Source organism: Syzygium oleosum, unplaced genomic scaffold (assembly GCF_021117445.2).
Source record: "Syzygium oleosum isolate NSW1041296 unplaced genomic scaffold, Sole_v2.1 Sole_v2.15, whole genome shotgun sequence".
Taxonomy (NCBI): Eukaryota; Viridiplantae; Streptophyta; class Magnoliopsida; order Myrtales; family Myrtaceae; genus Syzygium; species Syzygium oleosum.
The window spans coordinates 2,595,112-2,618,438 of NW_026607499.1; the positions used below are offsets into that span (position 1 = coordinate 2,595,112).

Genomic DNA, 23,327 nt, shown 5'->3' on the forward strand with positions numbered 1-23,327 from the left:
TGGTTCTTGATAATAAAAAAAATCTGAATTTATTAAAATATTTGTTAAACAATCTTCTGTAAATATAAGTTTATAATCGTTTGGAACGCGAGATTTCTAAAGTTGTTATAGTTTTTGTGGAGCGATATTCATTATGCGTGTTGTGTATTTTGCTTTCGAATCAAGATGCTTTCGGTATTTACTTCGAAATTAAGTCGCTTGGAACTGGAAGAGAGAATTTACTTTTGAGGTGATTTTATTTTCATGTCGTTTAACTTAATTAGTCTATAGCAACTAAGGGTGATCGATTCCCGATCCGGTTCTAAGATGGAGCCGAGAACCGGGCCGGGAGGACCAATTCCTTAAATTGGGAATCAAAGACTGGACCGGTTGATCCTAGGATCGAGAACCGGACCAGACCAATAGAACCGGTCACTTAGGGTTTAGTTCTCATTTTACTAATTTATGTTATGTCAATGAAGTCTACTTTGGATTTAGTTCACATTTTACTAATTTTTTTAAAAAACAAAAAATATATATGTAGTTAGTCTGGTCCGATTGGTCCGGTTCGATCTGATTCCCCCTTAGAATCGAGAACCGGATCACCCGAACACCGGTTCCACTTTTAAGAATAGGGAACTGGACCGACACTCCCAGGATCCGGACCCAATTGGCCGGTTCGGTCCAGTCTAGGCAGTTATCGATTTAGACGGTCCATTTTGCACACCCCTAATAGCAATTGGATCCTTACACACTTATAAAATTTGTGCCTTCTTAGATGCGTGATTTGTGTGCGATTGATTTTTTTTCCATCTTTAAACACTATCGTATTATATTGATGTGATGGACATTAAGAAATAAAATTAAGTAAAGTAAGTTATTATAAACCAAAAATCAACTTAATAAAGGAAAATATAAAATAAAACTCTATAAAGAAAAGGAAGGAGGAAAAGGAAGTACATCGATTTAATGTATAAAATTAAACATAAATACAATTGATTAAATGTGTTGATAAATATTGTAGGAAAATAGTTTATTGACACACACATATATATACACATGTTTCTATAGATAAAACCATGTGATGCATGACTCCGTAAACTAGTGATAGTAAGCTATTCCTCATGAATAATTATCAATAAAAAATATTATAATAATAAAAAATTTTGGTTCTTGACGCCGCCGACTAATTTTTTTCTTCTGTTTTTGTCCTTTTTTTTCCATGTTTTTATGTTTTCATCTTATCTTTTTATATGAATTATTTTCCTCGACATCCAAAATTATCATCCATCTGTAATTAAATTTGACGAGGAGAAGTACCTAGGAGAAATATTAATCAAGTTGGCCTTAATTTATTGTCACTAGCATATGAAGTAATTATCTATGACCAAAATAATATTCTTTTTTTATGAATAATCTTCGAGGGAACAAAAATATTCTATATTATACCAAACCAAATGGTTGTACTCTCCGAAAATAAAAAGGTCGCACTCGACTAAGACTAGAATGTCTCATGACTCACCTTATACGAATTGGATTAGGGGTCGGTATCATTTCAAACTAGGATATTTTTTTTCTTTTTTTCTAAAACAAACGTTCCATTCCATCAAAGCCGTCCAAATAGTTCAAGAAGGAACTAGAGCCTACAAAAAATAATAAATTAAAGAAGACTCCACTAGAAAAGAAGATGCAATTCCTATGCCATGAAAAGCTCATTTTACAAGCTCAGGAGCAATAACATTACTAGTTCTATTGTCCACTTCAAACTCTATCTTGAATTGTTGCTAAGTAGGAAACTAGAGTCCGAGACGAAAGGATGAATATACTAAGAGCAAAGGCCGTTTTGTTGAATAATGTCAATTAGTATCTTACAATCACTTTCAAAGATTGTTGTGTGGATTATGAGGGATGGAGTAGCTTTGCATACGAAAAGAAGAGCCACGGCTTCCACTTCCATTGGCGAGTTCTATCTTCCTCGTCTTGTCCACGCTTGGACATCTGAAGTAGACAGTGTAAAAGTATCATTGGGAAAACATGTGAGCACAAATCTCAACAAACAAGACGTGAATCTTGATGGACCCCATGCGATAGTTGTGTAAATACCATCGACCCGTCGATACCGATTGCTCAATATATTTTGAAACATCGAATGAGACATTCCTTTCACCAAAGAGTCGAAAAGGCCTTGAAATCTATCGTGAGCAATGGTGTACGGCCAAATGGGCAAATGGTATCGATTAGTGAGTTCATATAATGTTGGCCTAGGAGCTAATTAAGAGAGGTTAATTTCAGTCAACCAAACATCGTAATCGATGTTATGAAATTTTTTTTTTTGGCCAATTAGAGGTAAGGAGTGATACTTAATTTTTTTTTTTTTGGGGACAAATTAACATTGGTGAACTCGAAAGTCAAACCCTTGACTGTTTTTGCCCTTTTTTTTGGTCAGAAACATTCATTGGTACTGCTTACCTATAGCAAGGGGGCTAGACCACAGGATTCCTATTTATAGCAATTGGTCCGAAGACGGTAATTTCTCGGCAAAATCCTAAAGCTTCCTTATCCTCCACGACCGACACGGACGCTCGCGTTCAGTTTCACCCACGACGCCCCCCTCGCTTCCCGACGCGACGTCGTCCCCGCGCGCCCCCCCCCCCCGGCGGGGGCAGTCTCGCCATTTCCCTCGCCCGGAAAGGAAGTCGGAGGGACACTTTTCCTCTTAAAAACTTGACCAGTCAAGGTACGACACAAGACGCGACAGCGTCCACGCCGTTTCCTCTGCCGAACTGTAACTCTCTTCTCTTGCATGCACTGTTCGTTCGCGCTCTTTTCCTCCTCCTCTCTTTCCCCCTCGCGGACTCGCCGGCGGCGGCTCCCCGGCGACGGTGGTGGTTGAGGGTAGAGGGGACGCGATCGACTGGTGGCGGTGTTCTCTCACGGTGGTCAGCCGCGATTTCTTTGAAGTTGCGACGGTAAGTGACAACTATTGATGTGTAATTTATATGTATTATGAGATTTTTCCGTAATTATGTTTCTATTTGTACCCTTACTGTAATTAGTTACTCCTATAAATACGTATCATATAACCCTAATTGTGGATTTCTCTCACTCTAAACATTAACATAGTATCAGAGCTAAGAAGGAGTCTAGCAGATCAGTGGCGGTAAAGGCACAGTTGAATCGTTGTCGAGCCCTGGTCTGTTGAGGCTGGCCTGAGGACGCTGGTGCCCATGGCCGGGTCCCCAACGACCAAGCCCGGGTCCTCGGTGACCAGGCTTCAGCCCATCGAGGCCAAGCTTTGGACCCCATAGTCACCAGGACCCAAGCCCAATATCGATGGACATGGGCCCAGGTGACAGGGACCTGACCACGAGCACCAAGGTCTAGGCCTTGGCCTTTGTGGACCTGACCTTAATGTCCAGGAATCGGGCACGGGCACGGGTACCAGCACCGAGGTCTCGTGTCCGGCCTCGATGGACCCATGCATGGCGCAAGGGACCCAACTCTAGGCACCGAGGACCTGATCCTAAGCGCAAGGATTCGGGCACTTGCACCGAGGTCGCGGGTTTGATCTTAATGGAGCTGGGCCTAGGCGCAAGAAACCCAATATTAGATGTCGAAGACCTGAGAATGAGCATTAAGGTGTAGTCAAAGGGTCAAATCTAGTCAAAATTTAAAAAATGATTTCTCTGATTTTTTAAATAGGAAATCATCTTCTTGAATTTAAGTATGAATATTCCGTTAACCGGAAAAATATTTTCTTTTACTCATTTTCCTAAACGATTTAAACGCCGAAAAATAAAAAAATATATTTTCTTTCTACAAAATAAACGGAGCGATAATGATCGAAAAAAAATCTTGGCAAGGAGGTAAGTTTTATTGATTGTTGGATGAGTATTCTATTTCCAGTCAGTCACTATCTAGCGGGGCTCAAAACTCGAGCTTCACCTTACAAGAGAACCACACACTCTCACCCTCTCGGTTCCTAACAAAGAAACCAAATCAACGCCTTGATCAGCTAATTGCTTCATCATGTGTAAGAACAAAAGATTTTCCTGAAGCACAAAGGCCTATCTACTTTCAACATTGCATAATCGAACACATCGGCCCTTACAAAACAAAGCGATCGAAGTGGACATTCATGAATCGGGGAACTGTCTGGAAAATGCATTCATCGGAAGGGTCTCGGCGGCTTTTCGAGCACGGCGGAGAAGAACACCTCCTTGTCATCTTTATCCAACTTTGGTATCACAACCCATTTATGCCTCTTATACCTCAGCATCTTGAAGGATTCCAAATAGTCATCCAGATCCTCCTTCAAGCAGAAGAAGCTATCTACCCACAGAAGGCCACCAGGCCTCAACACTCGATCCCAATCATACAACACAAAGTCCAGAAGAATGAAGTCGATCCACCCATCCAAGAACCTCGTAGTGTGGATCAAATCGAGAGTATTGTCGAAGAACGGCAGCCGCTGATTTATCGTCAAGTAAAGAGGCACGAAACCACGCAGAGCGATCATCTCATTGAAAGGTGCGCCAAGATTTATCGTCGCTGTGACGATAGTGACATTGAACTCCCTCATCCTAGCGGCAAAAGTCCCGGTCCCAGCACTGAAATCCAATCCAATTCTGATCTCTCCAGGCTTGATAGCAAGCACTTCAGGTATGACGAAATCCGTAGTTAGATTTTTGTTCGGATCGATATAGATCGGTTTAACCCATCTGGGCATTTCATGACTGGTGAGATTGAAGCAGTCCGCGCATTTGAAGAATCCTTTGCCAGTAGAATTTCTCGCCAAGCAAGTGAAGTTTTTGCACCGATACCCGCCCCAACGAACATTGCGATCGTCTGGAAGCTTCCATATGGACTCGTTGATGGGAAACGGCTTGTGGTATAGCTGCGGTGCCCTCGAGAAGCACCTCCTCCGGGGGAGCGGGTCACACCCATGAACCATGAGCCTCTGAGCTAGTTTCCAATCATCGTTGCAGATCTCACCAACATCATAGTCCATGTACTCCTCCAAATCTTTCTTCATGGCAAAGCAAGCATGGCCAATGCTTGTGAAAGTCCCATTTGCTCCCATAAAGTTCTGTTTCCCCAACCTGTTGGGCTTAATCTTCACGTACTTGCGTATCTCTTCAATAAGGAAGTAATCGACCGGCTCATCAGATCGCTCCTTCGGCTTTGCCAGAGGATGGACAGTCCTGATTTGACCAGTCCCCTGATCCGATGGCAACGAGGCTTCCACCGACTCAATAAGCCCCAAGATATCCACAAGAAAGTGGCTGTATCGCGACGCGAACTCCGACAATGACGTGTTGGCGGACATATACCCTACCGTGCTAATTTCATCCTGGATTTTGCGAATGACCGTGTCGATGGTTGCTCTAACCTCAGTCCCAGCTCTGTCTTGGTTGATGTTATTGCAGAAGGTATCGGGAATATGAAGAGATCTAAGAGAGTAGAAGTTGAACAGAGTGGCGACGTAGATGAGAACGCCGAAGCCGCCCAATACAAAGAAAAACTTAGGGATTGCCCTCCAGGTCCCTAACTTCACAAGAACATTCGGTTTCCGCATCTTCCACCTCTCAAGCTCAAAAACAACCGCCTTCTGAGGTCACGATCTAGCTAGAGCTAATCATAATATCCGGCGCATAAATAACCAATCGGACAACGACAATGCTTCGCTTTTTCCGTATACTAGTATTACCGAAAGGCCCCGAAAAGAGAAAATAACGGGAAATTGCTTTTTGAAAGTACCTGAATCTTGACCCCTTGAAGCTCTGGCCAGGAGAAGAGAAGGGGGGATCTTGGAGTCGACACCTGTATGGCCACTGAGAAACGAAGCAGAGAGATTGAGGAGTCGGAGATGCTTTGCGATTGGAGTCCAGGATTTTCTGTTTCCTAGATTCGTTTCTTTAATCTGCGGGGCCATAATTATGAGGGCTATCAGGAGCTCCGAGATTCAGCAATCCGAGACCTGGAGAAGCTCGAGATGGTCGAGTCAACGCCCTCCAATATTTTTAGAACCCCCGGGTCCTCAAATCCATGCACTTCCAGTCACATCGATGTCCATAATTAATTGCGACCGTGTATAAAATGAAGCGTGCGCATATGTCAATCTCGTGACTTTTGACCGCAGTTGCGGGATCCCAGGGCCGGCATAGAAGCCTAGGGAACACAAAAACAGGCTTGTGGGACAGAACACATGACATATAACCTTAGAAACGGAAGGCGTCTGCAGTCTGCAAGTTTTCTTTTTTCCTTTTCCATCGTGATCTGGACGGTGCATCTGGAAGTGGGCTTGGGATACTTCCTTAGATCTGAGCAGATAAAGGCTAAAGCTAGACGTCTTTAATTAGGTTAAGTTGTTCCTTGACTGCACGTAGGTGTTGAGCGTAGCGTCCTAAGCAAGGTCTAGGAGTTGCTGACAGTACTAAAATCCACTAGGTGGAGGGCGGAGAGCGCGCTTGAAGCGATGGCATCTCGCAATTCAGGGCGCCATAAGTCGTCGGATTAGAAAATGCGAATGAGCATCAGGGATGGATGGTGCCAACGCCATAGTGGTCGGTCGGTCAACTTGGACGTGTTGGATGACTTTTGACTTTAAACACGGAAATATCTCAATCTGGGAGAGGAGTTCACACTTCCGAATCGAACCAAACCCATTAAACATTGGATTTCACGTGAATATACAAATCTTGCGGAAAGCCCAAATTCCGGGTCGCCAATGATGGTGGCGACCGAATCAACGGCGCAGACTGCGAAGAGCGTTGACGGAGACAAACTGGTCCGATCAGTGCGAGCTACGAAGTACCCAGAAAATGGAAACAGTCGTCACCTTCTCAGCTTGAATTAGAAGCCCGGCAGACGAAAAAATCTGAAGATTCAATCTAACAGCGAAGCGCTACGGGCGAAAAACATGTCAAAATTCCCAACTTTGCTATCTCTTCTTGACTCTAAAGGACTATCATCAATCAAAATGACAAATTCAGGGAAACAAGAGAACAAGTAGCCCCCCACCCCAAAACAATCTCTCAAACCTCGTTTGCTGTAGAATTTACAATCCCACCAAGAACACTCGCGGAAACCAAAACCCACCATCCAAATCAACCCAAGAAAAGGAGGAGGAGGAAGAGAGGAATAATCAGCGCCGTCTACGGCGGTCTTCGCCGTACTGAGAGAGCGGCACGACCTCGGAGAGGGGGGTGGAGAGCGGGGTGGGAAGGGGGGAGTTCCGGCAGACGGGGCACGACCCGTTGAGCTTCAACCAGGCGTCGAGGCAGAGCAGGTGGAAGAAGTGGCGGCACTCGGGCATCATCCTCAGCATCTCCGAATCCTTGTACTCGCACAGGCAGATCGAGCACGTCGTGCTGCTCCCGACGCCGACGCCGACGCCCTCCCTAGAGAAGGCGAACTTGGGGTACGAATTGATGACGCTCGGGTCGAGCCCCACCGCCGCGCCCTGGTCCGCGTCGCTCCCCTCGTTGTCGTCCTCGGCCACGAAGATGATGCGGGGGAGGATGATGCCGTCGGAGCCCGGGTCGCCGGCCCGATGGGCGGACGCCGGGGCCCCGGCGGCGTGGTGGTGCTGCTGCTGGTGCTGCTGGCGGCGGAGGAGGCGGCGGCGGCGGGAGGAGCGGCAGCAGATGTAGGAGGCGAGGAGGACGGAGGAGAGGAGGACGAGGAAGCCGAGGGCGACGGCGATGGCGTAGCCGAGGCCGAGGTTGGTGAGGTAGCTGGCGGAGGAGGGGGGCGGCAGCGGCGGCGGTGGCGGCGGCGGTGGGGGAGGCGGGGCTGCGGCAGCGGCGGCGGAGGACATGGAGGTGCGGGGTGGAGGGGGAGGGAGGGGGATCCATAAGAGGGGTGGAGGAGGAGTTAGGAAAGGGGGAGGGGGAAGGGGAAGGGGTTAGGGTGGTGGTGGGTGATGATGCAGCTGGTGCATTTAATAGTTTTAGGTTTGGGAACAGAGACGGAGCATTCAATTCTTGGCAATGTCGGATTGAATTGCGGACGATGATGACGACGGCGACGATGCAAAGCAGAAGAAGAAAGGCCCCCCGACGCACTCGGGAAGCTTTTGGGCTCTTCTCGGCCACGAACGGTCGTGGGCTGTTTTTTGCACGGGGGCGTGGTCGCTAGGGGCCTCGAGTCCGTCCACATCAAGAGTCCAACTGTCCAAGGATCGATGCTGATGATGATGATGATGATGATGTATGGATGATCTAGGGACAGCTGAAGTTCTGAACGTGCCATGGATCAGCTCTTGCTTCGATGCTTTTCCCTTTTCGACGTTCGGGGAAGCCGAAGCGGAAGCCGAAGCCGAGGATGAGGCTGTCGGCGGCGCTCGAGAGAGGAGAGGAGGCTTATGTTGGTGTTATGGCAATCGAGTAAATTCTTCTAGAAGGTATAAGAGCTGGCGCGTAAAAAAAGGAGAGATAAAATGGAGATGCGGGGTATCGATCCCCGTACCTCTCGCATGCTAAGCGAGCGCTCTACCATCTGAGCTACATCCCCTTTGCATATTCAATTCTCATTAACATAAAATAAAATAATTTTTTGCTTCTAAACAATCCGACCACTCGGGCGACCCCAACCTAATGGGCCCAAATGACGTCAAAGCCCGCGCAGCATTATCTAGCATTATAGAATCGGCTTCATTCCCGAAAAAACCTTAATTCCAAGTTCTAAACCCAATTCTACCCCCCCAAACTTTTCTTTATCTAAGAAAAATCATAAACTTTTACCATAATCCTACGTCTACCCCGCATCCAGAATTTGTTCAGGGTTCAGGACCAGTTAGAGATTTATTATAAGAAACCGTGTCTTCACCAATGCTCTCACCTTCGTACCAATATTGATAATTTTGAAGAAAACAGTAGTGACTTTTTGGACACGGGACAGGTTTGGGATTAGAGTAAAATTTGATGATCTTTTTTCGACGAAAGAAAATGTTCATATCAAAATTGAGATTGGACCTAAAGTTTAGAGTTATTTAAGGGAATTAGGCCTTATAGAATAATGAGAGAGAGTTATATCATACCGACACTTGTCAAGATAAGGTCTTTTCTCGCAAGGTGCCCCCTCCAGATTCCAGTTTATCTAGCCCTATAGATAGATGATGTTACCATGTATAATCCAGAGCATAATACCCGAGGATGCTTCAGAATCCCTTTGATTGCTCGTTCAAAGAAACACAAGTCATGGATCTTGAATCAAATGATTTTCTTTTTCTAAAATTCAGAAAGTGGATGTTCGGGAATAAAATTCAATTGGAAGGTCCCACCCGGAAAGAAAAAGGAGCTCCAATAGACATGAAATGTTCTTATCCTTACTCAAAAATCGTGATTTTAAAAAATACCACGCGTCTTGACTAAATTCTATACATAACGCGTGATCGATGACGTGAAATGTACGAATACGCGGATTGTCGATCCTAATTGGGAACAGCAAGCTAAGTTGCACGCATCTTACACTCCAAGTAAAGCAGCGACAACCATCGTTATATATAGGAATAATTATATAAATAGTATGTAAATTTTGGTCAAATGTGCGATTTGATCTCTGGATTTTTAATTTATTCAGTATGATCCTTGAATTTTTTGTAAATATTCAATCCAGTCCCTAAATTACATGAAATCATCCATATTATCCTTTTATCAATTCAAATTCAGGGACAATCGGGACTAAACTGAATATGTACAAAAAGCACAAAGATCATACTGAGCAAATAAAAAATTTAGAAGCAACATCGCATGTCGAGCTAAAGTTCATGAACCAATTCAAAGTCCACGTCACACCTTTAATCAAAATTCATCCATCATCTGTGTTTGTGCATGACAGCCGTTGCGACGAAACTAGGAGAAGATGAAAAATCACGTTGAAAGAAAAACTTTTATTTCTCTCGTGGTACCATCGTCACAACCGCATCAGAAGATGTCGGAAAGCGTGGGGAGCTTGATCTGGCCCTTGGTGGAGACGGGGATGGTGATGTCCCCGACGATGGGGAGATCGATGGTGAGTCCGATGTCGAGCTGGTAGTCGATGTCCCAATCCGCCCCGATGTCCCTCGCCAGGCTCACCAGTATGCTGTACGGCGTCTTCACCGGCACGTCCAGCACCGTCGTGTCGCTCGCCTTCAGCGACCCCGGATCCGGTATCTTCCCCGACGCTATCTCCCTGGTTTCACCGCATTCGAAACTAAGAAAATCGAACGAAACCGACACGACTCGACGCGCGCGATTTGGATTTACCTGCCGGCGCTTTTGAGAGAGTAGGAGATCTCGCAGATGGGGAGGGAGTGGCTGTAGGGGTTCTTGACGGAGACCTTGGCGTTGTACTCGACGCACTCGCGGGTGACGTGCTTGAGATCGACGCCGGTGACGCTGGCCTCCGGCTTCGGGACGGCGGCCACCTTCTCGGCCAGGAAGTTCTTCGCCTTGTCCAGCAACTCCGACATGTCTCCGCTTCTCGAGCGAGCTTCGATCGATCGATCGATCCGGAATTCGCGGAGGATTTCGAAGGGCCAAATATGGTTTCGATCCCCCCGAAGAGATCGGCCTCCGCAATTTATTACATACGAGAGGCCGTGACACGTGCGGTCTTGTCTTTGCTTAATGCCGGTTGTGGCGGGCGACGCGGCGACACGTGGCGAGGTTTACGCGTGTGGGCCGTCGTGGGAATTCCTTCCGTGTGAAACAGATCTTAGGGACAAACGACGGTGTTTGTTCGATTGATTTACGGAGCGAGATGCGGAGCTTGTGGGACGTTCGCTGTCCCGTTCGCTGTCTCCGTCGTGAACGGCCCGTGGAGAGACGGTGGTGCGGTCGGACGGGAATCTCGTAAAACGAACGTCAATTTGGGGTCGGTGGATCGGATCGGATCGGATCGAGGCTCCGATGCTTTTTTTTTTTGCTTTGAGAGATGCAAAAGTGGGTCGGATTGATTTGGGGGGGGGGTTGTTTTTATGTGGCCGCGAAGTTAGCATTAAGTTCTACCTTGCACTAGATGGTTATCGGGTGCACACTTAATTGATTTTACTTCCACAAACTATTGCCGAAGGTATCCATCGACACTTGGACAAGAGGTTCTGTGCTTGGGTCTAAGGACCTCAACGCGCGTTCTCGGGCCCTCGGCATCAAGCTCGGATCCATCGAGGTTCGGCACCCGAGTCCACTGAAGCCATGCTCAAAGCCATGGTGCTCGAGCTCATATCCACCAAGGCCGGGCCCGGGACCTCGATACCAATGCCCAGCTTCCTCGAGCCTAGGCTAGGGTCTACAGAGGCTAAGCGTGAGACTTCGGTAATAATGCTCAGACTCGGATCCATAGAGGTCAGGCTCGAGCCCCTTGAACCCATATCTGGTTTTCCGATTGCTCATGTCAAAGTCGCTAGAGACGAAATATTGCACATTTATCTAGAAAAATAAAAGCAAATTTTCCTTTCCTGGAAAATAATTTCAAATTTATTTCCTAGATACAAACTAAATACTGAAAAAGATTGCCATGACTTCTTAGAGAACATTTTCCAAAAATGTCAAATCTTTTACGAAATAAATGTTGGCTAGTGGGATTTTTTTTTTCTTAAAGTGAAACCATCTTATATGGTCTACTTAAAATACATTTAACGGTTATATAACGTGAGGTCTTAGCATGAACTTGATAAAAATAGCAATAATTTTCATAGGTGCGTGCGTGCGAGATGCCCGTCACATCTTGGATCCGAATCGAGCGACCCGAGATTCTCCTTTTCCATAGTAAAAAGAAGATAGCGGCATCGTATAAAGAGAAAAATGGAGAATATGATGGAGTCATGCTTCATAAGATAAAAACAAAAGATAAAAAGGCGGAATAAAAAAACGAATTTTTTCCTTTTGGAAAAATTCTTTATTTTTTTCCAAAGAGACAGATCATCACAATTCGCAATACGATCCATGGATTCGGGCCGGGTATTACTAGTTCACGATGGGCTTCATTTCGGGTCAAAGTAGCGACCTGCCAAAAACAAAAAAACTATTTTTTGTGCATACATGAGAAGGTTCGCGTCGTGCTCGATCGAATAACGCATTTACTGCAGATGAGAGCACCGGCGATAATTAAGAGAATTCGACTCACGAAAGACCCGTTAATCACATGTTAAGATTGAGCCGTTCGTGTACCAAGAGAAGTGGAATGAAGTCAAGGGGCACATGTACATATGTATGGATTAACCGAGAAATTGCCCAAGAACCGAATTGGGATCATTGCTTGTCGGGCGAAAACCTGGAGAGCAATTGAATCTGCCTCAGGAGGGGGGATAGGGTTTCCATTATCTTCTCGGAGGGGTGGTTGTGAACGCCTTCGTAAGTCGTCACGACGATGCTCGTGTCCTCGGACAACCTCTGCACTTGCTTCTTCACGTCGCACGTGGTATGCACGCAGCGATAGTAGCTCCTTTTGGCAACATGTTACACAATACCCGATCACATTAGATTTGAGATGGATTGCGAAAACAAATGCATAGGACAATGTACATTCTTAAAAGACAAGGAGGAGGACATTATCAATTCGTGCATCGCATCGCCGATCGCTTAAGTCCCATTGTTGATCTTGGACATATAAGCATGCACGGAGATGGTGATGGTGATGATTATTTGATATTATTAGTAAAACCCGATAGTTCACAATATATCATTTTGAGAACAAATCATAGAGAAGTCAATTAAAATTGTATGAAGTTTGTTTCTTATAGGACGCATACACAATTGCCTAATTTTCTCTTCTGCATGATCTATACGAGGTATATATATATATATATACCACAACCGTCTATAACTAGAAGGCCTAGAAGGAGGCCTTCTTCGCGTTCCAATGGTATCTCACTAATGGCTCGGGCTCCCTCGGAAGGAGGCCTTAATTCTTTGCCTTCCACCTAAGCTGCGCAGGTTTCCGATGAGAAAAATTTCCTCATTGGTAACAAACAGTTATCCATCAAGCGGGAAAATCATATTTTCAAAGCCGAAATCTTATACCTATACTCTTGCAAAAACGGACTAAGAGGGTCAGCTACCCAGCCAATCTTCATTATTAAAATACCGTTACCGTGCAGGTATACCAATTCCAATTTGGTCACAGGAAGTCTTTTCTGGAGACCAAGTTTCCATTTGGTCGCTACAGACCCATATTATTGCAGTGACATCGACAGACACATCACAATTGCTTATCATGTGATCTGTCCGTAAATATGTATCTTCATCTATACAAGTGATGATGCTTTCATGTACGAAAAATTGCCTTTTTGCGCATAACTATTGATGTTCAAACCTGTACGCTTTATGTTTCACATCATTATTTTGTGCGTAGGCATTCATAATGACTCGTGATCCCAAGAGAAAGACAGCTCGAATATATTCTCAGCGCATGGAAATCTTCTTGAAAGAATATGCTTGCCATTGGCTTTTCTCCAAGGGAACTATTGAGCTACGTGAAGGAACAAACGAAACCTTGATACAAACTACGTATGAATATGCAAATGTATGTTGTCTTAGCCATCACGAATACAGACCTGGGGTGTGTGCTGTTCTTGACAGCTTTCTGCCCATATTTCCTCCAACGATAGCCATCGTCGAGAACGTCGTCCTCGCTCCTCGTCTGGAACTCAAACCTCGGACTTGCCGCCTTCTGAGTTCTGCTGCTCGTGGCGACCTTAGATCGCTTCTCCAATCTCCTCCCCGTGATCCCTTCCGTGGCTGTTCCATACTCGAACATCACTAAAGGAGCCTCATGACTCGCGTCGTCCCCATTAATGGCACTACCTCCATTGATCCCAGCACTATTGCTACCAGAAGCAAGACTGGCCAAATCGTTTATGTCGGTGAAGACTTGGTGGTCGTCTATACGAGGCGGGTGCAACGAGGAATCGGCAACAAGATAGGGAGGGTTCTGAGGCAACAGCAGCGGCAACGAGACTCGTTGCGGAGGTGGAGGAGGAGGAGCTTCTTGTCGTTCCATCATGGGAGATTTCAGATTGTGTCAAGGGCACAGGACTTTCAAAAAATATTGGCCTGGAAAGGATCATGGATGGTGAATAGGTTGGACTGACCCACGCACACGCAAGGATATATAGAGGTGGAACATATGGAACTCCTTCAACGGGAATTCGACTTTATTAAAACCATATACACAAATAAAGTTTCATAACTTATTAAAGATAATTTTATAGAACAAAAGGTATATAATCTCTCCCTGATATGAATGCCCTAGAAATGGTGAGGTAAAAGCCACCAAAACATCCACCTGTTTCTGTTCAACTAATCTTTGCAAGTGAAGGGAAGGCCGAAACATGTAGGCAATGCGTTCACCATCTACGCATGCCTCCCTCTTTCTCTATCATGCTTGCTGACGTATTGTCATGTATAGATTATGAAGCACGACACCTCCACCAGGTACAACGTTGGTCCAAACCCTTTTGACTTTTCCGTGTTTGAGCCAAGCAAGAGTCAAAGACACATGCCCACTTGAGAGGTACCAAATCCGGGCTCTGATCAAACGCTGTTCACCAAACAATGACATTTCAAATGTCGATAAGCTGAATAGTCTGGTGAAGGTAGTACAGCATTCAAGTCTTTAAAAGTGTTCAGAATGAAATCATTTGACTCATGAATATGCAATCCGTAGTGGGGTAATGCCAAACGGAAAGCTTTCTTTATTCGGTGATCCAACTTGTTATTCTAGTAGAGGGGAATATACTCAAATGGAAGAGTTTGACAAGAAAACTAAATGACCAGTAAAGATTAGAACAAAGGCTTCTTTCCGTTCAACATGGCCATCAGGTGCTCCAGAACCCGACCACCTCCATCACGTAGACCAGAATGCATGTATTCGTTGGTTATCCATAGTCTGATACCAGCTATTTGAGAAGCTGTCTCCATCGACAACTTGAAATTAACATACATATCTTCGTAATAGACTGCAGCTGCGACAGGTACCTGTCAACAAAGATGAATAAGTCAACTGATAACCAGAATCAATCTGTATCCGGGAGCCAATTGCTTTCTTTGCATTGTAGGTGTGATGTTAGATCTTGTTTTAAGAGAGAATTTCCAGGCACCTTGTTATTGTTGAGAGCGACGATGTCATATAGTTGAGGCCAATCCTTCTTCTCCGCCAATATCTGAGCAACTTTTTTGAATGGCTTTAGGACATGAATTTCGTCAAACATCCATGGGAAAATCATCTGGAGCATAGACACAAGCCATCTTAAGTTCTTAACACAAAAATGTGGGAAAGTAAGTCATACATCCCAACAGAACAGGCATGAATAGATATATTAACCCATTAATTGCAATATAACAGAGCTTCCTCCTACCTCTCCTGTAAAAAGAACAGGACGACCCTCTTTTGCCGCCTTTATGGCATCAAACTTGCTTTCATCTTCACACATCAGTCTATGAGCAGACCACTCTGATGAAGCACCCTATACATAAATGAAGCAATAAGTCGACTGCATCGAATACTTGTGGCAATTCTTTATTGCGCTAAATTACCTCATTCAATGACTAACTTAACTTCACCACAATAATATTAAAAATTGGTCAGGCAAGCAGAAAATGGCAAGCTTCAATCATAATCAATATGGAAAGGGAGGAGATGTTTACCTGACAGTATATGGGCTCATGTAGAAGAGCATAAAGAGGATTTGTATCAAAAGCCAACCAATTCTCAAACTGCACACATCAAATGACTAAGGTTTAGTTTGATGTGTACTGTAACCAACCAACAAATCATGTAGTCACAAGTCATTAGATCTTACAGCTTTCAAGAAGAAGTAGCTAATTTGCTTTGATGCACCGGGTACTAAAATAGGATCCCAAACCCTCTCAAGCCTGTGTTCAAGTCCACAAGAGAGGATGATCGTATAATCAATACATACTATTACTTTTTGCAAAGTATACGTGTTTAGAACTTGAAAATATGCCCTCTTACATGTAGTGCAATCGCTCGAAGCTAGCACTGAATCCTAAGCCAGAAAGACCGAGAGTTTGGAAACCCCTAGGCGTTAAGATGCCACCAGAAGGAAGAATCACCTGCAATTCAATAGAAACAAGAGAAATTCAGCACAAACATTAACAGCACCGGGGTTCTGTTAATCTACTTGATATCTCACCCCACCACCTTCAGATTCTGCCAAATACTTTACAACTTCACGAACAACTTCTGCATCCTGTGGATACCTCTTGTAGTACTTCTCACTTTGAAGAGTAACCTGCTCTGAGCCTGCTTTATATACAGCATCTGCAGTGCATCCTTTTGCAATGGGTGGAATTCCACCAGTTATAAGAACTTGTTTGAGTCCTTGAGGAGCAAAACTTAAATAAGTTACTGCACAAAAACCACCGAAACTCTGCAAAACGATAAAAGAGTATCACTAAAATTAATCATGACCCAAAAGTACGGGGGGAGAGAACAGAGGGAAACAAATTGAAGAACGGATTACATTTCGTTGGTAACTATCGAGAGTAAGCATGAGCATTTCAGCAATTCAGAATGCAATATTCTTGTCACTAAATGCTTGGTCCACTAAAGTCTAGAGCAGTCGAATGAAAAACTGAAATACCTGACCCAGAATGGTCCAAGGTCCAGCATCCGGAACAAGACGCGCTCGAATAAACTCAGCATCATTTACAATGTTATCCGCCCGAAAATGTATCAAATAATTAGCCAGGTTCTCTGCAGATTTTATTTGCAACATCGATGAAGCAGTCAATGGAGTAGATAAGCCTGTCCCGCGCTGCAGTTCAACGACATTTATGAGATTGAGCGCTGAAATATTGACTAATTTTGTACATAATGCCTGCAACATCATGCCTGATCCATCAAGATTACACGAAATTCTTCACACGCTCTGTGTAGCCATCCACTGGATTCAGTGGGTCTTGGGGACTCAAAACCAGGTCCACCTTGTAGAAACAACAGGTATGGCAGTTGTTGCTCTTCTTTCCCAACTGAAGCAAACAAAATTAGAATGGTAGAAACGAGTCAAAACAGATACAGTTAAAGATTGTTTAGGCCAATCAATACAATGAAAAGATACTGTACTTTGCATTAGTGGGGTCTTCTCTCTTCATACAAGTCCACATATGTGAGAAAAATATCGAATTTCTTAAACGAAGCATTAGCATTGGGTGTGCTTCTAAGGAGCTTAAAGATAAAAACCCAGTACATATGTGCATTGACTTTGTCGTTTTAAAGATGAACACACATGACAGCTCCATGGTTGAGAAACCGGTACAGCAGGTCATAGTACAAACACGCGCTAGTCAAACAATCCGAATCCTGTTCAAATTACTTTCTAGGAACAACCCATGAAAACGAAGAATCACCACATCTCACTGAATGTGGCACCACCACAAAATTGAACACTCTGTCATATATTGGAGACAGTCGATCACTATCCTGCACTACCAACATAGTGGAGGCATGAACAGTATTCATGACTACAAGGTGTGGAACTTCCAGTAGACTTCCATACATTCGCATCGATCTCGCTCAGTTCGAACAGACCTAGTGGTTACGGTTGCTTTTTTTCTTCCCCTTGTTGTGTGCTCGTGGTCCTCGTCGTCGCACTAGTGCGCCGATACATAGGATGCTTTTAACAGTCACAAACCACAGTGACGAGACGCCCCCACAATGTAAAGACAAGAGAAGGCTTTTCTACATTGGTAGGGTCAACAGATGTCGACTAAATGTCTAAGCTTCGTATTGCCGAAAGGAACTCAGTAAAGGAATACAAACAGAGCTTCGACAAGATTCGCTCATCGAAACAGCTGCACTAAAACGAAGAAACCATAAGTCATCACTGTCGTCCAAGCCCGAGAATGCTTCGACCAAGCTGAATCTACCAATTCCAGCATCGAGAACTACGACGTGATATCTGAACAAGAATCGACGTTCGAGAAAACCAAGTTCCATTTCCAAAAACAATCAAAGCCTCGGAATCAGGGGAAAAGAATTTGCAGCAATTTGAAACGAAGGAACTGAGTTCGTAATCGTGAGTGTACCCGCGACGACTTCACGAGCGAAGACGGAGATCTTCTGCGAGACGCCTCGATCAGCCGAATAATCGAGGGGGACGGCGAAGCGATGGTCCCGGAGCCGGAGCTCGGGCACGGAGTACCACTCTCCGGCGGCGTGCTCCGCCGGGGCGCCGCCGTTGGTGGCGCCAGAACTCGCCATGGCCGCGAATCTTCGAGCTAATCTGATCACCGTCAGCGTCAGGTGAGAGCGGAGGCTCGGCAATGCGGTGGGGTGCGGGAGAGCGAGGATGCGGAGGGGCTTTATCAAAGAAGGTGGCGCGTGGAGGATCAGCATTGTCGGGCGCGAGTGAGGCGGGGCGAAAAGGTCGGAATAAAAGCGCGCGTGGGAGTGGAGGATCTTTATCTCGGCGGGGCGACGCGACGTGGCGGATCGGACGCGCGTCGGTTCGGGAGCGGCGTTGCTCGGCTCATCTCGGCCGTTGGATTTGGAATGCCGTTGTTTTGTCATGTCGGCACTCAATGCGCCGAGGGGAGGGCGCGACGATAGCCGCGAGGAAGGGCGCGTGAGGCGCGCGAGCGAGGCTCGTTTGCTTTGACCGCGGGATGGACCGTTGACTTCTTATTGGCGAGGGAGGGGGGGGGGGGGGGATGGACGAACTGGTGGAGGAGCCATTTGACTAACGCGCTTTGGGCATGATTGTCCTGAAATGCGTTCCATTAGGCCGGATGCGTCGAGAACTTTTGCTCCCATTTGTCAACCATATGTCCCATTTCACTATATGCTTGTTCTATGTAGAAACTTGGGCAAGTCGATCGATTTGATGCCCGCAAAACACGAACCCGACGGTCTAATTCGGATGGAATCTCGAGGGGGTAAAAATGGACAGATCCAGCTAGGGGGGTGTCGCGCGAACAAAATCTCGAGTGGGTTTCGAAGATCCGCTTCATTAGCTACAATCAACCGATAATAAATTGCGAGTACCTAAACAATTTTATACCGATAAGTCATGCCCCACTCTCGTTGAACAGAAACAGAGCAATAATTTACTTTAAAACAGCTTATACTCGTCTTTCGGGAATCGGGACAGGCTTCAGGGCTAACGAAATCATTTTACAAAACAGAGCACGTTTCCTACGGCTGCAGCACTCAGCTTTTCTCTACAAAGCACGAAAAGAGGAAAAGAAAGAACAAGAGTATGATAGAGGACAATAGACTTCCTGATGAAGTGCTTTTAAGTGTTCCGGCAGCTCAGCTACCGCCGGCGGCGGTGACCGCATCGCCGGCGGACCAAGAAAAGCCGAACCATGGCTGAGACGGATCCGGAGATGAATCTCCGTAGTGAGAACCTAGTAGTCCCTCCAGACCCACGAAGAAATCATCGCTCAGAGCCGCACCAGACGACCCAGACTCGTCTTCTCCGTCATTATCCTGCATACTGCTGCTTTGGCTATATTCCTTCTCTTCTCCGCTTTCGCTGCTGGTGCTCTGAGGAACAAGCACCGCCTCCTCTTCCGCTGAAGTTACTGGGTTTGTAGTTGCAGTAGCAGCGGAGTCGACGCTGGCCTCGGCTTCGGGCGTCGAGGTCTTGGGGCGCGTGGAGCCGGCGAGTGAGCTCCGGTGCGTCGGCGCAGGGTGGTTGTGCTCCGACGTGTAGGTGACTATGAAGATTTCCGGGTCGGATCTGTTCCGCTCCACTTGCTTCCGGGCCAAGCACCCCTTGGAGCTACTGCATCTGTAATAGCTCCTGTTTCAGAAATCATTAAAAATAAGGATTTTCGTCATAAAAAACAGAGAGAATTCTGGAAACGGAAAGATTCGATCTCCTGAAGTACCTTGGATATGGAGAGCCTTTGATGGGTTTTTGACCGTATTTCCGCCAAGCCCACTCGTCCGAAGAGACTTTCTCTGCAGGAACTTGACGAACCACCTTCATCTGGCTCTTCCTGTGTTGTCCTCCATAGTCAGTCACCGAGCGGGTAACGAAACACGAGATTTTCGGAAGAAATAGGAGAAAAAAGACGGTACCTTTTCTTGGATCTGGGAGCGTGAGAGCTAGCTTTGAACGGAGCCGGAGGAGCAATTGCCGAAGCACCTTGAAACGGCCTCTTTTGCATCAGATGAGCACTCGACGAGCTCTTCCCGCCTTCAACAGCAAGAGGAGATGAGACGGGGTTGTCGCGATGCGAAAACAGAGGTTCATACGCGGGCAAGAAGGGCTTGTAAAGCTCGTGGAGCTCCTCCAGAAAGACGCCTCTTCCGGCCTCGAAGGGCTCCGGATCTGACCCTCCCAATGCAGGGAACGGAGTGCAAGAAGCGGGTTCGAGGCGATGCTCCGTCACCCATGATGTGGCGGCGGCGGCGGAGGAGGAGGAGGAGGCTGTGCAGCCCCTGACCACCGCATGCAGATCCCAGTCGACCTCCATGGCCTCTCCCAAAGCTCCTTGAAGTGCTCGCTCGGCCGTTCCAGAGACAGGAAGCTCTGAGGGAAATCTGCGCACCGAAAGCAGCAGCCACCACGGCAGGCGCGCGCTGCTGCGGCTGTCAGAAGAAGAATTGCAAGGCGGAGAGAGACGGAGAGAAGAGACAAAAGAAGGCGCTGACTTTTGCTGGGGAGAGAGAGAGAGAGGGGGAGAGGAAAGGGGGGGATCTGCAGCCGCATATATAGACGACACGTCCATGAGTAGAGAGAGAAATCGAGGGGGTTGGCATCTCGATGCCGCCCCCCCAATCCTGCTTTCCCATTCCTGCAAGAACACGAGGGAAAACCGCTGGTGGTTTCGGGTTTGACTTTTGTTCATTTGTCAAAAGGGGTTTTGCTCGCCTCGCGAGGCACGATGGGCGGAAATGGTCCACGCACGCCGGCGGGGGGCCCACGCTTCGCCGAGTGGGGGGGGCGGGAGGGGTGGGCTCGTGAATTGCCGACAAAAAAGGAGCCGGAAAGAATAGAAAGGTTTTATCGGGGCTAATTTACTCCATCGATATAATAATAACCGACGTGACAGACTTTCATTAGCGAGTAGCGACATTGTAAATGAAATTATTCTATCGAGGAGCTACCGAGGAATAATGCGATAAATAATCTATAAACTTTGATATAATACGTAACGTGATTCGTAAATTTTTAATTTATTTAATATGGTCCCCAAACTTTATAAGCGTGTTCAATGTAGTCCGTGAACTATGTGAAAATGTTTAATATTTTCCTTCCATTTATTCGAGATTGGGAACAATATTTAACATTTTCGTATAGTTTAGCGATTAAATTGAACATATACGTACAAAAAGCTTAGGGACCATATTGAACGAATTGAATGTTTAGGGACTACATTGCACGTTGGGCCAAAGTTTAAGGGCCATTTTGTGTCGTGTGTCCCGTGATTTGAATTCGGCTCCAATTTCTTAAGCTCGAGTAGCTTGAAGTTCTTTCGAGTTCGAATTCGAAAATACTTGATTTGAGTAGCTCACGACCCCCGTATTGGAATTATGGTGCAACTTAATTATGTGCGCGCATTGGTAAATATTATAAACATTTACTTATCGTTGCCTTTTAAAATCGTGTTGTGTTCCGATAACTTGAGTTTGGGATCGAGCTCGACTCGAGCTTACAATCGAAATTACCGATTGAACAAGTCGAGCAATTTCAAGCTCGCGAAAAGGCTTGCTCAAATTAAGCTCGGCCTTGATATCGAACTCGAGAGCCCAATCAAGCTCCTTGAATATCGAATTGTCCATAGACAAGAACGGTGGATGTCGAGTACTAAATCGTGTTGTCTAGACCTGATCATAGCTCTGATTCTTACAAAGTCTCGAATGCGACAAAACTCTCAAGTCTCGAACTTAAATCCATTTGAAACTTAAAATTTTTAGTATATCTTGCATTACTCGTTCGTGTGATGCAGAGGTAGTCAGATTGGAGAAATTATTACGTGTATGCACATTGAAATCATGTGGACCCACTACTTAAATCATAGGGGTGCTTGGATGCATACACCTTACACGTAACCCCATCATCATTGACTTGTAAAACCACCATTGATTTGAGAGGGTCCTTCTCGACATAATTTACAAGAGAAATATTTGGCTACAAATCAGCAAACACGTACATATACACATCCACAACCTTAAGGACGTAATCCATGTTATTTTATTAAACGACGTGACACTTTGTAAGTAGCTTTTAAGGCAGTTGGCCTATATAAGAGCTGAACGTAACGACTCGTCGATATAGGATTTGCCGGCCGGAAAAATTATTGCGCAAGTGTGATTTTTGTTAGGAGTAGAATCTAGATCATCCAGGATTGTGAATTCTATGTAAGGCCCGTGTGAATTTTATCAAATTTGACGATCTAGATCCGTTTTAACGTGCATGATGAATTCATTGAGTAACGTGTTACTACCATAACAAATCTCAAATCGATACATTCGTGCCATATTTATCCCCAAAGTAATTTTCGAGTCACAAAAAATCCAAAAGCAATGCACCCGTGTCACATTAACCCAAAACTAATTTTCATGTCATAGGAAATCCTAAATCGTCACGCTAGTGCTACATTTACCTTTAACAAATTTTCGTGCCACAAAAAATCTCAAATCATCAAAATATTTGATTGCATAATTTGCTAAAATCTGCTAATTTTGGCCAAAGAGCTCTATCAAGTATCGAAAATTTACTAAAACACATAACTTTTGGTAAATGTGGCACGAGCGTATTAGTTTGGGGCTTTTTGTGACACGACATTGAATGAGTTAAATGTCGCACTACAAATGTACTAGCTCAAGGTTTTTTGTAATACGAAACGTAGTTTGGGATAACTACGCACGGATGTAATAATTTAGGGTTAATACTGTGAAAAACCCAAAACAAAGTTATCAAAAACTAATTTTTTAGCCACCAAATACCCCAAACCGGTACACATGTGATAAATTTATCCCAAACTAATTTTTTTACCACAAAAAACCCCAAACTGGTATATTTGTGACAAATTTACTCTCCGTTAGTTTCCGTTAAATTCGATTGATCCTACGAAAAATCACAAACTAGTACACATGTAACAAACGAATGATAAAACCCAAAATTAGAACAACCACTACTTGTCATTTAACAGTAAAATTTAACGGAAATTAACGGAGGGTATATTTATCACAAACGTACCAGTTTTTTTTGTAGTCAGAAAATTAATTCGAAGTAAATTTATCTTTTTTTTTGTCAGATCAAAATTTTTTGGATTTTTCGTTATATTAATCCAACATAATTTACTATTTTCGGTGGTGTTAACCGTCGAATAATTTCTTGCCCACGCGGAGCCGAGCTGTCCCTCGCTACTTTGCTTTGT

General features: G+C 45.2%; 6 protein-coding genes and 1 non-coding gene across 8 annotated transcripts; all 7 read right to left on the bottom strand.

Annotated features, from left to right (window-relative positions):
- Positions 1-3,970: 3,970 nt before the first annotated feature.
- Positions 3,971-6,654, bottom strand: LOC115678214 (probable methyltransferase At1g29790). Its single transcript, XM_030601557.2, has one exon. It carries the CDS (start codon positions 5,555-5,557, stop codon positions 4,148-4,150), a length of 1,410 nt encoding a protein of 469 aa, XP_030457417.1. The 5' UTR covers positions 5,558-6,654; the 3' UTR covers positions 3,971-4,147.
- A 150-nt stretch (positions 6,655-6,804) lies between these two features.
- Positions 6,805-7,801, bottom strand: LOC115678215 (RING-H2 finger protein ATL67). The gene has a single exon (XM_056318598.1). It carries the CDS (start codon positions 7,799-7,801, stop codon positions 7,127-7,129), a length of 675 nt encoding a protein of 224 aa, XP_056174573.1. The 3' UTR covers positions 6,805-7,126.
- Positions 7,802-8,423: 622 nt separating this feature from the next.
- Positions 8,424-8,496, bottom strand: TRNAA-AGC (transfer RNA alanine (anticodon AGC)). Its single transcript has one exon. It is a non-coding gene; the product is annotated as a tRNA-Ala (tRNA).
- A 1,358-nt stretch (positions 8,497-9,854) lies between these two features.
- Positions 9,855-10,527, bottom strand: LOC115678065 (late embryogenesis abundant protein Lea14-A-like). Its single transcript, XM_030601369.2, has 2 exons — positions 10,233-10,527; positions 9,855-10,158 (listed from the first exon to the last, which is right to left on the bottom strand). Exons 1-2 carry the CDS (start codon positions 10,436-10,438, stop codon positions 9,909-9,911), a joined length of 456 nt encoding a protein of 151 aa, XP_030457229.1. The 5' UTR covers positions 10,439-10,527; the 3' UTR covers positions 9,855-9,908.
- Positions 10,528-12,112: 1,585 nt separating this feature from the next.
- LOC115678219 (probable WRKY transcription factor 24) lies at positions 12,113-14,487 on the bottom strand. Its single transcript, XM_030601562.2, has 2 exons — positions 13,523-14,487; positions 12,113-12,411 (listed from the first exon to the last, which is right to left on the bottom strand). The coding sequence occupies exons 1-2, from the start codon at positions 13,969-13,971 to the stop codon at positions 12,219-12,221; spliced, it is 642 nt and encodes a 213-aa protein (XP_030457422.2). The 5' UTR covers positions 13,972-14,487; the 3' UTR covers positions 12,113-12,218.
- A 152-nt stretch (positions 14,488-14,639) lies between these two features.
- LOC115678051 (uncharacterized) lies at positions 14,640-18,550 on the bottom strand. Its single transcript, XM_030601349.2, has 10 exons — positions 18,018-18,550; positions 16,825-16,961; positions 16,574-16,747; positions 16,124-16,360; positions 15,943-16,043; positions 15,770-15,842; positions 15,615-15,683; positions 15,326-15,433; positions 15,068-15,193; positions 14,640-14,945 (listed from the first exon to the last, which is right to left on the bottom strand). Exons 1-10 carry the CDS (start codon positions 18,499-18,501, stop codon positions 14,751-14,753), a joined length of 1,704 nt encoding a protein of 567 aa, XP_030457209.1. The 5' UTR covers positions 18,502-18,550; the 3' UTR covers positions 14,640-14,750.
- Positions 18,551-19,014: 464 nt separating this feature from the next.
- Positions 19,015-20,674, bottom strand: LOC115678055 (WRKY transcription factor 22-like). 2 transcript variants are annotated; one of them, XM_056318343.1, is made up of 3 exons: positions 20,020-20,674; positions 19,827-19,937; positions 19,015-19,726 (listed from the first exon to the last, which is right to left on the bottom strand). In XM_056318343.1, the coding sequence occupies exons 1-3, from the start codon at positions 20,670-20,672 to the stop codon at positions 19,243-19,245; spliced, it is 1,248 nt and encodes a 415-aa protein (XP_056174318.1). In that variant the 5' UTR covers positions 20,673-20,674; the 3' UTR covers positions 19,015-19,242. The 2 variants fall into 2 exon arrangements, with proteins under 2 accessions (XP_056174318.1, XP_030457216.1); XM_030601356.2 differs by having other exon boundaries at positions 19,015-19,738; positions 20,020-20,645.
- Positions 20,675-23,327: the final 2,653 nt, after the last annotated feature.

What these genes read in the sequence shown, in the direction of transcription:
- LOC115678219 (XM_030601562.2), bottom strand. Translation starts at nt 13,971, where the DNA reads ATGATGGAACGACAAGAAGCTCCTCCTCCTCCACCTCCGCAACGAGTC. An exon ending in AAGAACAGCACACACCCCAG is followed by an intron (nt 12,412 to 13,522) that starts GTCTGTATTCGT and finishes TGTTGCCAAAAG; the next exon opens with GAGCTACTATCGCTGCGTGC.
- LOC115678215 (XM_056318598.1), bottom strand. Translation starts at nt 7,801, where the DNA reads ATGTCCTCCGCCGCCGCTGCCGCAGCCCCGCCTCCCCCACCGCCGCCG.
- LOC115678065 (XM_030601369.2), bottom strand. Translation starts at nt 10,438, where the DNA reads ATGTCGGAGTTGCTGGACAAGGCGAAGAACTTCCTGGCCGAGAAGGTG. An exon ending in TCTCTCAAAAGCGCCGGCAG is followed by an intron (nt 10,159 to 10,232) that starts GTAAATCCAAAT and finishes CGGTGAAACCAG; the next exon opens with GGAGATAGCGTCGGGGAAGA.
- LOC115678055 (XM_056318343.1), bottom strand. Translation starts at nt 20,672, where the DNA reads ATGGACGTGTCGTCTATATATGCGGCTGCAGATCCCCCCCTTTCCTCT. An exon ending in GCTCCCAGATCCAAGAAAAG is followed by an intron (nt 19,938 to 20,019) that starts GTACCGTCTTTT and finishes AGGACAACACAG; the next exon opens with GAAGAGCCAGATGAAGGTGG. An exon ending in AAAGGCTCTCCATATCCAAG is followed by an intron (nt 19,727 to 19,826) that starts GTACTTCAGGAG and finishes GAGCTATTACAG; the next exon opens with ATGCAGTAGCTCCAAGGGGT.
- LOC115678051 (XM_030601349.2), bottom strand. Translation starts at nt 18,501, where the DNA reads ATGACAAAACAACGGCATTCCAAATCCAACGGCCGAGATGAGCCGAGC. An exon ending in CAGAATCTGAAGGTGGTGGG is followed by an intron (nt 16,044 to 16,123) that starts GTGAGATATCAA and finishes ATTGAATTGCAG; the next exon opens with GTGATTCTTCCTTCTGGTGG. An exon ending in ATGAGCCCATATACTGTCAG is followed by an intron (nt 15,434 to 15,614) that starts GTAAACATCTCC and finishes ATTTATGTATAG; the next exon opens with GGTGCTTCATCAGAGTGGTC.
- LOC115678214 (XM_030601557.2), bottom strand. Translation starts at nt 5,557, where the DNA reads ATGCGGAAACCGAATGTTCTTGTGAAGTTAGGGACCTGGAGGGCAATC.